Source organism: Vipera ursinii (genome assembly GCF_947247035.1).
Source record: "Vipera ursinii genome assembly, chromosome: 6".
NCBI classification, from domain to species: domain Eukaryota; kingdom Metazoa; phylum Chordata; class Lepidosauria; order Squamata; family Viperidae; genus Vipera; species Vipera ursinii.
In genome coordinates, this window is record NC_139515.1 from 62164883 (window position 1) to 62180521 (window position 15639).

General features: G+C 38.9%; 1 protein-coding gene across 5 annotated transcripts in view; it reads left to right on the plus strand.

Annotated features, from left to right (window-relative positions):
• CSNK1E (casein kinase 1 epsilon) overlaps positions 1–14666 on the plus strand; it is a 40514-nt gene extending 25848 nt beyond the window's left edge. For 3 of the 5 annotated variants that reach the window (XR_014492856.1, XR_014492857.1, XR_014492859.1), the window contains 7 exons: positions 5549–5719; positions 7288–7436; positions 8365–8557; positions 9064–9203; positions 11580–11645; positions 12993–14049; positions 14534–14666. Coding sequence is in view for 1 of the 5 variants with exons in the window: in XM_083365794.1 (XP_083221920.1) it covers positions 5549–5719; positions 7288–7436; positions 8365–8557; positions 9064–9203; positions 11580–11612 (686 nt within the window). In the remaining 4 variants the exon portion in view is untranslated. Of the gene's footprint in view, positions 1–5548; positions 5720–7287; positions 7437–8364; positions 8558–9063; positions 9204–11579; positions 11646–12992 lie in introns of all 5 variants that reach the window. The other 2 variants (XR_014492858.1, XM_083365794.1) reach the window with 2 other exon arrangements.
• Positions 14667–15639: the final 973 nt, after the last annotated feature.

Consider the following 15639-nt stretch of genomic DNA (forward strand, 5'->3'; position numbering starts at 1 on the left):
AACCTGAGAAATATCATAATTAATGTGTGGTTCTTTGTTCTGTGATTAAGCTGACATAGTGTGCTAAGATACATTTGGTTTATCTGGTTTTGGATTAGCATGTTTATAAACTTAGTCACTGTGGCTTGTTGGTACTATAATTAAAACAAACCGTGACTTAGCAAGATTTGTGAGCCTAATCCTATTTTTTTGACAAAGATGGCCACCAATAGGAGTGCAAAATGTCTCAAGTTTGAAAAATTCAATCTTTTCAAAACTATTCCAAATTTAAAACAATTTCATTTCAAGCCTTCATTTCAATTTTACTATTGGAACATCCTAAAGGAAAATTGTCTTGAGGCTTTTGGGGAAGACAGGTGCTCAAAGACTGATGGGAAATCTTTCAAGAAATGAAGGCATTAGCTATAATGCTTGACAAAAAAAATTGAAGACTGAAATTCTAGAGTTCTTCAAAAATACCACATTCTGCTCTTCTTAAATGTGGGGTAAATTTTAAGTAAATATGCTTGGTTTTTTCACTCCTTTGGATTGCCCTTTTGCTTTTGTCCAGTTGTTTTACAATTAAGATTTAGGAGAGAAGGATAGACTACAATTTTATGTATTTGTCTCTGCTTTTCTGGACCGTGCATCAAAAAAACCCTTTATTTTAATTCCTAGAACAAGTTTAAGGTCTGGAAGAGAGTTGGGGAGTGATTATAATCAAATGTGCTGGGATAGAAGAGGAGAATTAGAGCACAAGGTTGGGAGGGGAATTTCAGCCAGAGACTTTAGAATTGGGAGGAGCAATGTGAAAAGGCATCTCTTGAATCATACATTCCAGTCAATTTTCAGATGCTCACAAGATGACTTCCTACATATCCTGCCCCTTCCTACATATCAGCTCAAGATATTTGAAATGCATACTCTAGGGTGCCCAGAAGAAGGGCCTATAACAGGCTGTGTCTAAATAGCTGGAAGAGGATAAAAATACGCTAGTGATTTCTCCACTCCTGCTTTTCAGTACATTTGTTCAGAATTGTATAGTAGAGGGCTAGATCTTTCTAGTCCTGCTGATCATTTTCCCCAGGACCCATAAGGGACTACATGCTGAAATAAATCACTATCCATGTGAGCATTTCATACACATTGAATGTGAGAACTAGAGAAAGAAATGTGAAATGCAGTAAGGCTCAATTTTAGCAGTTGTGGATTCAATCTCTCAATTGTAGCCATGTAAATGTTTGCATAGTCCCCTTTATGTTTGTACATGTTGTTATTAACAGTAGCTTACACACATGACAAAGAGACCCACAGTGACAAGACCACAGCTGAGCTGTTCCTTCTGCCGGTCTGCAATGAAGACATACACACGTCATATTGATGAGCTGTCCACATAGTTTTGTCCAAGAGCCATTTGGGTCAATACACAGATGTCCAGGGGCACAGTCAAAACAACAGACAAAGAGAACTTGAGGATCAGAATCCATTACATGGCAAGAAAATATTGAGCTTGTAGGAAGCTCAATATGTGGTTTATTTATCTGAACTAGTAAAAAGTGGGGATAATAGCCACAGAAGTAAAACTAAAGTGTCACAGCAGATTCGTATCTTCAAATGCAAATCACTTTGCTGGTAGCCTGATTTAAGCTAGGGAAAACAGATGGGTGCTGAGGATAAGATACTTCACTCACTGCTGTTCCTTGGAAATAAATCATCATCCAACCTTTTGATGGCAACTTAACGTTGGAAGACAGGTATCTGCTTGTGTCAGATTTCATTGTCTCATTCATCCAGACTAAGACAAGAAAAAAATATCAAAGAGCTGGGTGCCTTCACAGCATAAGAAGATGGCAGGTACGAAGGAGAACACTAGAAGGATAAGGATGGCAGTCCTGTGTTTTGTTCCTATTAATGTGGTAAAATGGCTTCCAGCATTGAGGGAAGCAATGAAAAATGGGTTCTTGGTTGGCTTTGTATCCATTTTGTTATGAAGCTGTGACAAAGTCAGTGACAGAAGCTGTGTGAATACTCATAAATCTCTCAGGAAATCTTGTGGTTTTTATTTTTATTTTTTGCCTTTTAAACAAGGAGTCTGCAGTTTTGCTCTGTGCTCTATGAAATTGTTTTCACAGAGCAGAATCAACAGATTGTTAAATACATTGATTAAATTGAAATAACCTTGTGGTTGAATTGTGCTGCAATTGATGCATTAGTTTCTTTTCATATACCACAGGGACCTTGCTTTTTGTAACAGTACAGTGCCAAATAGATAATGGCAGAGAATTTAAAATGCAGATCTGCCTGAAATATATGTTAGAGGTGGGGAGTCCAAAGGGACAGGCAAATGAAGAAAGGTTAATCTTTTGCCCCATTAGTGTGGGCTTAACTAATTTGGATTTTCCATATGAATGTGAAAACTGTGATGCACTAACTCTTTGTATTTCCTGAATTTTAATTTATCCGTGCGCCTTTGGCGTCTAGTCATGCCGGCCACATGACCACGGAGATGTCCTCGGACAAGCGCTGGCTCTTCGGCTTTAAAACGGAGATGAGCACCGGCCCCTAGAGTCGGAAACGACTAGCACACATGTGCGGGGGAACCTTTACCTTTACCTAATTTATACAAAGATATATACATTAAAAGAAAAATGTACATTAAAATGCATATACATGGCACATTTTAAACAAATTTACTTTATCTTTGGGGAAAAGGCAGACTTTTTCTGTAGCGGTCCCTGCTCTATGGAACATCCTCCCTTTGGAGATCCCTGTTAGCCTTTGTAAGGGCCTAAAAATCTGTCTTTGTTCCTGAGCCTGGGGCACTGGATGTGCCAAGAACCCCATTTCCTGGCTATATTGCCTCTGTATTTCTTGATCAAATATCCTTCTCTTGTATATGTTGAATTTTTAATGTTACTTACTGGTTTTCCAGTTTTTATTGCTTTTAGATGTTTAAGCATAATATATTTTCTGAATTGTAAGCCTCCCAGAATTATTGACTGAGATGGGTGATCACAGAAATTGAATAAATGGATGAACGAACGAACGGTTGGATGGATGAATAAATAAAAATGCATTCAGAAATGTATATATCAGCAGGCAAAGGTGGGGGTGGAAAGAACATGCAGATGTGTCCCTTCTCTTAAAATGGATTGCCAATATCTTACCTTAATATAGATGTGATACAGTTGCTTTAAAAAAAACCACTGTTTGTCACAGCATATCTAATTCTGATAGATGTGACATTTTTATTCTGTTCGTTAAATAGGATTCAGGAAGGTATTCTGTTAAATATGGAATAAAATATAAAACATGGCTCTCCCTCTGGAATTTTGCATGAGACAATCTTTGGGCCCCCTTTTCTGTTTCTAAAATAGATAGCTTGAGAGATCTATTTGAAATTAAGGTCAAACAGGAGTTCAGAGTTAAACACAGAAAGATGCTTACATCCCACTTGTCTGCAACTCCTTAATAAAGCTGTGTTTTTTCTTGTGATAGTCTCAGGAAAAGGCATGTTTAATTTCAGGAATTGCAAAGCGGTCCTTGTGTGAGCCTCTTTGTTCCTTAGAAGCATTTTTGAGCAATGCCCAGCCCTCCTAGATAGCCTGTGGCATTGCTTTGTAGCATCTTGTGTCGTGGTAGAGTCAAATCTGGGTAATACATGTACAAGTAGTCCTTAACTTAGAACCATTCATTTAGTGATCATTCGAAGTTACAATGGCACTGTAAAAAGTGACATGACTGTTTTTCAGACTTACAACCGTTGCAGCTTATGCCCATGATCATGTGATCAGAATTGGGGCGCTAGGCAGCTGGCATGTATTTATGACAGTTGCGCTGTCCTGGGGTCATGTGATCACCATTTGTAATCTTTCCAGCTGGTTTCTGACAAGCAAAGTCAGTTGGGAAAGCTGGATTCACTTAACAACTGGCAAAAAGATTGTAAAATGGGACAAAAGTCGCTTAACAACTGCCTGGCTTAGCAGTGGAAAGTTTGGAGTTAATTATGGTTATAAGCCAAGGACTAACATTTATATCGGGAACTTCTTCTGGGAGTTTAGAATGATGTGCTGGTTCTTTTTCCCTATTCTAATTTGTCCTTGCAGCAACTCTTAAATGTAAGCTAGCCTGAGGATGACTGAGCCAACATGACCCAGAAGGTATATGCTGAACTAGAATATCCTAGTACCTCATTCGGCACTGATGCAAAGATACTATTACAGTGTCCTCGATTGGCTAATTTAAAAGCTTACTAGGGTTGTGGACTTTAAAACATAGGATAGGAACAATACTGGATAAAATATATTTTGAATCCTGCTTTGAAGTCTCATTAAGTAGATTTTTTTTAGCATACAGTGTGGGTTAAAAAAATTCATACATTTGTACAAATCTCCATTTTTTTGCAGATTGGGGGAATATGATCATTAATGAAAACAATCTCATATTTTTAAAGAATATTTCTTCCAGTGCTCTGGATGTAATCTCAATAAGAAAACGGCGTAATACACAAAGAAACCAAAAATTCAGAATTATAAAACAGATTTTTTTTCTTTTTTGACAAAATAGACTTTTTTTGCCTAAAGTTTAGTCAAAATCGATCATAGTTGACTAAGTGTTCATTGAATTGGAGTGCTTAATTATATACTACAATTTTTCCCCCACCCCATTTCTATTCCTAACCTCCCAATCTCGCATCCCACAATTTAAATATGAAATAATTGCTTTGTTTTAAATTAGGAGTCCTGAGCTTTAGAATGCATGCTGGAAAAAAGGTGTAGTACATAAAAAAGCAGGGTAGAAGCTCAAAATTTATAAGAATGAAATGACGTGTGTTTCCTTGCGTCCCTACTTTGAGGATAGTAATCTTGATTAAAGATATTTCCCTGGATGTTGGAGAGAATCTGAATTTAAAATGGAAAGTAAAAATATAGGACCAAATTTAAATATTTGTATTGTGCAATCTGGTTCTGAAATCAATAGGGTACAACAATAGGGTGTATAATAAGAAATTAAAAGAGCCTATACTTTTCTTTGAAATTATATACAAAATTCTATTTTTAATGTTAGAGAATTCTGGATTTTTAACATTTGTTTATATCATTAATTCACTTTCTGTTGTGGGGAAGCAAACACTTGACATTACCAAACTGTAGGAGTTTTTCTAGATGTAGCACATATATTTTTGATATCTAATTATAAGGATTTAATTGGTTTTCTGGTTTTTTATGGACATTACACTATTAAGGGATGATTTCTGCATCTGTGCCTTTTCTGCCCTTGCATGAAATTGTACAATTTCAGAGCCTTCCCCATGACTTCTTGCATAGTTTTCAGGAATTTTTCAGTTTTTAAGAAGAAATGAACACCTAACATGCATTTTAAATGCAAACATAAATTAACGCCTGGATTCCTGGCAGCTTTGACCAAATAGCAGATTATATAGCTTTCAGTTTGTCTTTTTCCCTAGTGTTGTTTTGAGCTGTTGCAAGATGACAATAATTTTCCTTTGTTTTGAGTTGTTGCTGGAACATCTCTAGCTATGCCTGTATTTGCATCTGTTTTTTTCCAGAACAAAGTCGCCGTGATGATTTGGAGAGCTTGGGCTATGTACTGATGTACTTCAATCTTGGCTCATTGCCTTGGCAAGGCCTAAAAGCTGCCACAAAGCGACAGAAATACGAGCGCATCAGTGAAAAGAAGATGTCAACACCAATTGAAGTGCTCTGCAAAGGCTATCCTTGTAAGATTTCCCTGTACTCATTTGCAAGTTCTAGGTTCTTCTTAGTGGTATAGGCATAAGCACGCCCAATTTAATAATCCTAATCTAGTTTTTTGTCGCCTATCTTATCAATTTAAGTGGAAGGTCTTTATGCTGTTTGCAAAATACTGGACAGCACTACAGGGTTTCCTGTGAATCTTATCTTTAGTAGCCATTTAATAGCAGTTGTAATTCAGAAACAATTATAGAGGTACCCTTGAGTGAAGAAAGGTTGCACTGAGTCTCAGATTTTTGGAGTAAAAACCATAGAGGTTAATAGCTCTTAGAAAGTGGCATGCAGGTTATATGTAGCTTGTATGAATCTAGAAGGGAAAGCTGCACATTTAGATGGCTCCATAAGTGAACTGGAGGAAAAAGATGAAAATAGTACCAAGGATTAGGGTGAATAAATAATATGTTTACTTGAGCGGGGGGGGGAGTGCAGAATTAGGTTCAGTTTTGGAAAAGATCCAGAGATCCTTGGCCAAAATAGCTAGATCTTCTTTTAGTGACGAGGCAAAGGGGATCTCCAGAGAGGATTTTAATAGATTAATCCTGTCTCCAACATATCCACCTTAATTTTAATTTTAAAAGAATCAAAAAAGGATGAATTTCCATCTTTTGGGCCTTTAGCCTGGTATCTACAAACCTCAATGTGCTATTGAGTAACTGCTGTCTTGATGTTTGCTAGCCATTTTTTCTATTTTTGTAACTAAAAAAAGTTAAATGGGAAGATACCTTGCTACAAAGCTGGCACAATTGAGAACTGCAAATATTTCCAAGAATTTTTCAGTAGTTTGGGTATATATCAGAGATTTTTCTGAAACCCCTGATATATGTAAACTGATATATACCAGGTTTTTTTCTAAACAGAAAAAAATTGTAGGCATTTCTAGCTCAGTTTGGGATCCACCTGTTTATGAAAAAGGCAAATGATTTGGAGATGGTTAGAAAGGGTAGTTGAGAGCAAGTCTCCACGGTTTGTCTTTTAATATGAGCAGTGATGGTGCAGTGGTTAGGATGCAGTATTGTGCCGACTGCCAGCAGTTCGATTCTCACCGGCTCAAGGTTGACTCGGCCTTCCATCATCCCGAGGTCGGTAAAATGAGGACCCAGATTGTTGGGGGCAATAGGCTGACTCTGTAAACCACTTAAAGGGGACTGTAAAGCACTATGAAGCACTGTACAAGTCTAAATGCTATTGCTAAGTGCTATTAATAAATGGTGATTGGCCACATCCATCTTGGCAGTCATTTTGAGGAATGTTCATAGTGGGCTTTCAGAATTCCAAATTTTTCCCCTGTCTCCAAATGTTTGGAGGCTCGTGTTTTATCTAGATGACTAGGATGACCCACTTCACTTCTCAAGATTAATGTGTGCATTGCAGACAGAAGGCTTTCTCTACACTCTCAACTGGACTAGTGCTATTGGGAGCTATAGCACAAAACTATATATAGGTGGGGTGGTGGTGGTGGAAAAACAGCGCCCAGAGAGGAGTAAAATTGTTCTTGCTAATTATTCCTTGCTGCTGTCTCTCATTTCTCCCCCAGCTGAGTTCTCTACATACCTCAACTTTTGCCGTTCACTGCGGTTTGATGACAAACCAGATTACTCTTATCTGAGGCAGCTGTTCCGCAATCTCTTCCACCGTCAGGGTTTCTCCTATGACTATGTATTTGACTGGAATATGCTTAAATTTGTGAGTAACCCTGATTTTTAAAGGGGGCTGGTTGGTATAGTAGAATTATTTGCATACCAGGCAGCTGCAGAGAGATGGGGAAGGGGCTAAAGGCTAAGGATGCCTATGAAGCCTTTCTCTCTTTAATGTGGAATTATGTTTTTGCATCCCTGTAGTGCAGATTTGCCACTATTTTCAACCTGGTTCCCTCCAATGTGTTGGACTTTGGTTCCTGTAATATACAACTAGCCGGAGGTGGTTAGTGGTTGGGATGAAATCCTGTATTTATGGGGTTCTAAATTGAGAAGATTTCTTTGTGAAATAAGCTTTTCAATGTACTGGTTATAGTGGCTTTTATAGTGCTTGCCTATAAAGTAGCATCAAGATCTCAGTGCATAAGAATTCTAAAGGCAGCCCAAGATAGATCCAAGTCCTGTATATTTTCTTACTGACCCATAGCCACAAGCCCTGTGGCAAGACAGAAAAATTGGAAGTGCCCACATTTTACTTCTTTCTAAGATAGATACTACAGTAAAACAAGCTTAATTTTCTATATTTTAAGATGTTGAGTTCCAAAGGTGCATCTGTTCTCCAAGTGCCTTTATGTTTTACCACCACAATAATGGATTCTGATATTTTACTGAATCTTCAGTTGGAATATTGCTTTCCCTTGGGACAGCAGAACTGAAAGGATAAATGCTGATGTGCAGCAAAAGGTGAATGTGTAAACAAAGAGCTTGATGGCTACAGGCTTACACACACATACTTCTTGTCCCACGCAGAAGTGGAGGAACCTGGGAAAGCTCTGCAAAATAGACTCTGACTCAGTAGGCAGCAATCAGGGAGTTTTGCCTCTCAGGTTTTCTCAGCAGCTGTTGCATGCATGTGCATAAGGTGATTTATACTTCTCGGCAGTTATTAAAGCATTGTGGCGCATTAAATATTTCAGGGAGCAGCCCGGAATCCGGAGGATATGGACCGGGAGAGACGAGAACATGAGCGAGAGGAAAGGATGGGGCAGCTCCGGGGTTCTGCTACGCGGGCGCTGCCTCCTGGCCCTCCTGCTGGGGCCACTGCTAACCGCCTCCGCAATGTCGCTGAACCCATGGCCTCCACACCCACTTCCCGCATCCAGCAGTCTGGTGAGTGGACAGAAAATCACATTTAAGCCTTTAGTGGTAGCAGAAGTGTAGCCAGCCATGCTGATCTATTGCCCACTTCCCCTACTTTCTTTTCATCTCAAATCCTGACCAGTCAACCCTATCTTCTGTTTTGGAAAATTTATCTGAAAAATAAGGCTAAAAAAAAAAGGAATCTCTTATTAAAGCCAATAAAGAGTAAATCTATTTCAGTTTCAAAGCTGCAATAGATTAATCCTGATCATGGAACCTGTTGAGGAACAAGTCTGTTTCCTTTCCAGTATTGGAAGTAGGAGCTCTCCTTCCTTTCAGAGTACAAATCCAACAAACCCACTCTCCCAGGGTCCATAGAACATTACCCTTAGTGTGTCATATCTTCGCACCCTATAACTTTTTCTTCCTTTTTCTTTTCCTCCTCTCTTCTTTCTTCTCTCATCTTTGTTTTCTTTATATAACTAACTGCAAAAGTTCAGTGTTATAAATAATAGCAATTACTCCCTTCTTGCCAGGAAACACATCTCCCAGGGCAATTTCACGGGTAGACAGGGAACGCAAGGTCAGCATGAGGTTACACCGAGGAGCCCCCGCCAACATCTCCTCATCTGACCTCACAGGACGGCAAGAAGTCTCACGGATTTCAGCGTCACAGGTGAGTTTCTTTTGATGATCCTCTTTCACTGAAAAAAAAAACCAACATTCTGTACTGTCTTTTCTGACAAAACTGATCGGAGCAGGGCACAATAAGACCAGCAATAAAAGCTTAAGTAGATTTTATCCTAGCCCACTGAACTGATCAGGCAAAGAGAGGATAAATATTGTTGATATGTGGTACCTCAACTTCCTTTGATTCTGAGAACTATCTACAGGTAGTCCTTGGTTTATAGCCACTTGTTCAGTGACCCATTGAATTTACAAGGTAGTTACGATGGGTCCTTCAATTTCTGGACATCACAGCAGACCTGCTACACTCTCTGCTTCCCCCATCACTCACACATACTCTCCCACCTACTAGCAGCCATTTCCCTATGTGCCGGCTGGCTTGCAAGTCACCTGAGACTTGCAACTTCCTGCCAGGTTCCCTGCTGACTTTGATTGGCAGAAGCTGGCAGGAACTTGCAAGGAGATGCTTGCTCAATAGGAACTTTAGAGATTTCTGTAACTAAGCAATCCAGGAAATATAAGCCTTCACAGACCACACAAACACTGTGGATCAAACATCAAGTAATACCAATACTTAGTAAGACACCAAGGACAATAGGCTGGCATTCCTAGACTGAGGTTCTGACGGACCATTGGCAACCTAGAAATAAGAGATCAACAGGAAACCAATACACAAGAGACCAATACCTGCTGTTTGACTCACACTATCTACTTCAGCACAAACTAGGAGTCATCAGGACACTACATCATAGGACAGAAAAAATCCCCACCACCAAGGTTGCCTAAAGGAACTAAATCAGGCACCTGGCAATTCTTAAGGCCTGCCTGTATGCAGATTGGGCTTGTATTGAGTCAACATCTGGATCCAACAAAAGAATGGCAGACAAAGCTGAGACTCAAAGTCAACAGAAGAACTGGGTCATTCCTTACACCGCTGGTGTATAGGAGAAGCTAAAACAGATATTTGGAAAACACCACATACCTGTGTTCTTCAAACCCACCAACACACTAAGAGAGAGGCTTGTCCACTCTAAAGAGCGGACACCAAAAGATAAAGAGTAATGCTGTGTATGCAGTCCAGCACAGTGGACTGTTCAGAACTCTACATTAGAGAACCCAAGCAGCCTTTACACAAGAGGATGACCCAGCACAGAGAAAGAAAAACCACAGGGCCAGAATCGGCAGTACACCTTCAGAAGAAAAAGGAACTATTTGAGGTCAATAATGTTCACGTTTTGGATAGGGAAGATAGATGGTTTGAGAGAGGAGTAAAGGAGTCCATTTATGCCAGCGTGGAAAATCCTTCCCTCAGTAGAGATGGAGGCCTCAGACACAAACTATTCTCCACTCTTATGCTGCTTTTTCATCATTCCCCAGGAAGATTGAGACCACTTCACAGGCTTACCAACTAGGGTCGAGGATGTAGCAGTTGGAACTTTTACATCCCAATAACTCTCTGCCTACTCACCTAATGAGCCTGTGCAGATTAGATGAGAAATGAAACCTCCCTGGAGGACATATATGGGATCCTTCTGACCAATTTGTTCAGACTGAAGAAGGTACTTGGATAAGCAGTGAAATGTTTTGAACCAACAAGGAAAGAAGTCCGGTTGCCATGACTCAACTTCCAAACACCTCTGCCTGGATATCTGGGAATCTTCATCGACCTACAGTCCCATGATGTTGCACTTTATGACTGTGTTGCGTAGCAGCAGAAATTCTGCCTTTGTAATTCGAGGACTGCCTGAATTGGCATCATAATCTATTTTTTGTGGATTTGCTTTTATCATACTTCTCACTTAAGTATGAAAATTAATTTCCCAGTAGATGCAAAAATATCAAAATCATCTTGGGAATATCATTTTAAAAATGCATTCACCCTAAGTTATCTACTTAATACATTGATGAAAATCTTTCTCAGGATGAGGACAGAGGAATAGAATAGAATATAACTTTATTACAGTCATAGACCAGCAATAGACGTCACTTTTTACAATATATTAAAAAATAGTACTGACAATAATAATAAATAATAACATTCCTGTTAAGAAAATACCCCAAAGGTGCTTTTTCAGGAGGCAACTAGACTTTCTTGTTTTTCTTTGAAGACGTTTTGCTTCTTGGAGGAGAAGCAAAACGTCTTTAAAAAAAACCCAAGAAAATCCATTTACCTCATGGAAAAGCATCTTTGGGACAACCATGACCTGGATGACTGAGAATCTCCATAGACAGAGGGATACATTTTAAGAGAGGGAATGTGATGGGATCACCTCTTCAAAAAGGAGAGAAAGAAATTAGGACCGTCCCTCTGTACCTTTCCTATGGTCCTCTTCTGCAGCCTATTCAGTTCTTTGTTTATTTGCAGACCAGTGTGCCATTTGATCACCTGGGGAAATGAAGAGTGGATTCCACCAGACCAGTGTTTGCTTAGGTGAGTGTCTGCCTTGGCAGCCTGTTCTTGTTGACAGCATTATGTGATCAAGCAAAAAGTGGCTCATGCAGGGTCCACATATTTTCTGCTTAAATCTCAGTGTAATGGAAATGGGATGGTCAGGGTGTTGAAAGGCCCAAATGACCCAATCCCATGACAAGAAAACCTGACTGTTTTTTTCTGCCCTTGCAATAAAGGACATAATGTTCTACACTTACCTGATAATAATGCAGCCAGCTCTTTCAATTAGTGTACATTAGACAGTGTGACATGGTAATTTATTACTGTGGAATTGTGCAAGTGTAGTCATACAATATTTCACAGAACTATTGATCCCCACTGGCAGCGTGAGAGCTAGGAGCAGCAGCTTTCAGTCCTGAGTAGCAGAGACATTCTTGAAAGGCTGAATCTAAAGAATTATTATGTAACATTTCTTAAAGATGTGTGGTGCAGCATTTATGGTGTTGGACTAGGAATAGGGTTATTAGTTTCACATCTCCATTTGATTATGGCTAATTATAATACTAGGTTGGTCATAGGGGAAAAAAATGATATTATTACTTCACGTTCCTGAAAGAAAATCAGGTATAGATTCAATAAAATAAAATTATTTCTTCTGTTTGTAAGAATTTATATGTTAGTGAATATTTGTCTTGGGGTGGGGGGAGGGCATGATGACCATAGGTCAGTTTTTTTCAACCTCGGCATCTTTAATATATGTGGACTTAAATTTCCAGAATTCTCAGGCTAGCCTGCTAGAGAAGTTCATGCATCTTAAAGTTGTTAAGGTTGAAGAAAAAACACCATGGACTAAGTAGAATTGCTATTGTTTAATTGTCTGCCAATTCACTAGAATTAAATGTTCTTTTCTTTAAAAAGCAGATCTAGATCTATGCATCAAATCATGGGAGCTAGAATCGCAGCTAGTATACATAAAATAAATACAGCACTTAAGACAATTTTGTGATTCTCTCCGTGGTTTCAGTTTGGTTCTTAAAAATATTCACTGTGAACTGGTAGCATATTTCTTAAAAGCAAAATAATCAAACATGAAAATGTCTTAAAGCTCCAGAGATAACGTTGCACACCTTGCAAATAAAACAATATTGCATAAATTCTGATGTTTGGTTTACAGTTTTAAAAACGTGAGTGCAGATATGAGATTCTTTTTCTTCTTTCAACAGAGTTTCTAGCCCTTAAAGTTCCAAAGATTGATAGACGTGAGGAATCCTTCATTAAACGTGATAACTTATTTAGGGCTAAGCTAATTTATCAGAAGACCTCCATGTTTGAATTTCTGAGAAGAAACCATTTCTAACTCTGTTTTTTTTTCTTTTTCTTTTCTAGTGTCTTCACTGTATTTTTCTTTTAAAAAACAAAACAACAAAAACAAATTAAAAGGAAAAAAACAAGCAAAAAAAGCCAACTTTTTTTTTTTTGCCAGCAACAAGGAGAGGAGCTGCCCTGTGCTGGCATTCTTGTCTTTCCTGAGATCATCGGCTGTGTTCCCGAACCAAATTGCCTTTGACGAGTCACTCATACCAGGAGCCTTGCAAGAACACCTTGGCTGCTGTTGTGCAGCTTCCTCTCCATAGTCCTTGCCCGTCTCCCGCCAGCAGGCCGTGGCCATCGCCCAGATCTTTCTGCTCCCCTTTTCGATCTATTATGTATCATTCACAGAAAGAGAAGCCTTACTCAATATTGTTTTGAAAGTCCACTTAGTTAAGAAAAGAAGGTTTCCAACATAATTTTAATCACATCTTTGTTCTGTAGTTCTTGGGTGGGGAGGAGGTTGTTTACAGGAAACTCAAAATTCCAGCTCCAAGGAGCTTCAGGAGGTGGTTTAACATTCGTTTCAAATTTGGCTGCCGTGGTAAGCTGGCACTGCCTCCAGGGGAGATTCAGTGGACGAAGGCTGTTATTTGTATTCAAGCATTCTCTTTTTGGGACACCGCTGCCCCTGTGTGTGCATTCGTGTGGGATGCTATAGGCATACCAATAAGGTGAACAGGACTGGCACGGCAGCAGTTGTGTGTTAAGGGTGTGGATGTGGGTAGCGGTAGCTGCTGTGCAAGGCAGCAACAAATGTGAAGGGTGTAGACATGTACCCTGCTTCTAGTGCAAGGGACGGCAGTCTCTCTCTCCTCTCTTCTCTCTCTCTCTTTCTTCTCTCTCTCTCTCTCTCTCTCTCCTCTCTTCTCTCTCTCAAGCAACCGGTTTGCATGTGTTTAGTTTTATTATTTTTATTTTGTTTTTGGTTTTTTTTCCTGCAGGAGTCAGGGGATGGAGCTGAGGAAAAGGGAGGGGTATGTGAAGGATTGGGGCGGGAGGAGAAGCCATGTGGTTGCAGAGGTTACTCCTTGCACCATCAATTTTGGAAGGCCACACACATTTTCCCTCCTCAGTTAGAAGACTTCTACCTTTTTGTCCCATTGTTTTTAAATTTTTAGGTTTTATTCAAGAAAACAATCTGTCTTTAGTTCTGCATCACAACCATCATTACCTGTCCTCCAGCCGTTAGCTTGGATTTTTTTTTTTTTAACGTTGGGCAGTCTGGAATGTTTGGAAGTGGATCGGCCTTGGCGTTTTTGGTTTTCTTTTTTTAATTCTTCTATTTAACACAGGTTTTTTCCCCTAATTTATTTACCCTGCTTACTGTGTCTCTCCTTTTTTTTAATTAAGTAAAAAAAACCTTTTTATTACTTTGTAATTTTAAAACAAAAACAAAAAAAACAAAAAATTGAACTTTGGGGGGTGGGAATTTTGTACTTTTTTCCTGTGTAAATATTGGACTTTTTTGAGCTTTATTGTGGTTGTTAATTTGAAGTAATAAAGTAGAAAATGATAAAGTGATAGAAGTTTCTGCCTTTTTCTCCTCTTCTCTGCAGTCAACCTTGTGATGTAGGCAAGAAGTATCATTTTACATGCAACGTCATCATTTCCAAGTTCCAGGAAAAAGATTGACTAAGAAGAGTGTGTACATCATTTTCTCATCTAAAAATAAAGCAGATTTAGCTTTCATTTTCTTAATTGATTCTGGTATAATAGCAGAAAAGCAAATTGTACATGCTTCAATCTATATAATCTTTGTTTTGCACTCAGACAATACAGATTTTGGAAATTGAAATTTCAGATTAGATTGAAGCCAATCTAAATTAACTCAAAATCAATATTTCCAAAAATGCATTAACCGTGGATCCTTTTAGAATTTAAATAATAAAAAATAAAAATACCGCTTGGAATTTCATTTAGCAGTAGAGAATGTATCATTTTTAAATTAATAGGATTCCATTGTATGTAATTAAGGAATCCTGCATTAATTGCTCCCTGTCCTTTGTGTAAGAAAAATCATCTCTAACCTCCGATGTACTTCCCCAAAATTCTGTTATATTTATTTTTGCTTAAGTTCTTACTTTATAAGATCACCCAACGGTGATTTAACCTTAATGTAAGGTTAAAAGCAAAGTAATGTGAAAGAATGTAGATTTCCTCTTGGGAAGGAAGAAAAGAACATTGAAATATTAAAGGAGAATATATGGCTGTCATGAGAAAATAGAAAGTGTGAGAAAGGAACTGGAAAGGACCTTGGAGGTCATCTAGTCCAACCCACTTCTCAAGCAGTAGACCCTATACCATTCTGGACAAGTGGTTGTCCAGTCTCTTCTTGAAAACCTCCAGTGATGCAGCACCCACAACTTCTGGAGGCAAGCCATTGATTGGTCAGTTGAGTGAATCTGCGTCCCAGAGGGGCACATGGTCTTCCAGCCAATAAATTGGAGCAGAAGTTTAAAAAGTGGTTAAGAAATTCAGAGGCTGGACTCAAAGGTTCAAAATTTCACAGGTGCATTTGACACCCACCAAAACAGGCTCTCTGACCAGCCATGACCGTTGGCTAGCAGAAATGCCATCTGGTTTCTCTGCTCAGAAGCACCTTAATGTGAAAGCTTTGCTTTGTAGCGCAATGCTTAACTTTCAAATCAATCCCGCTCTGATT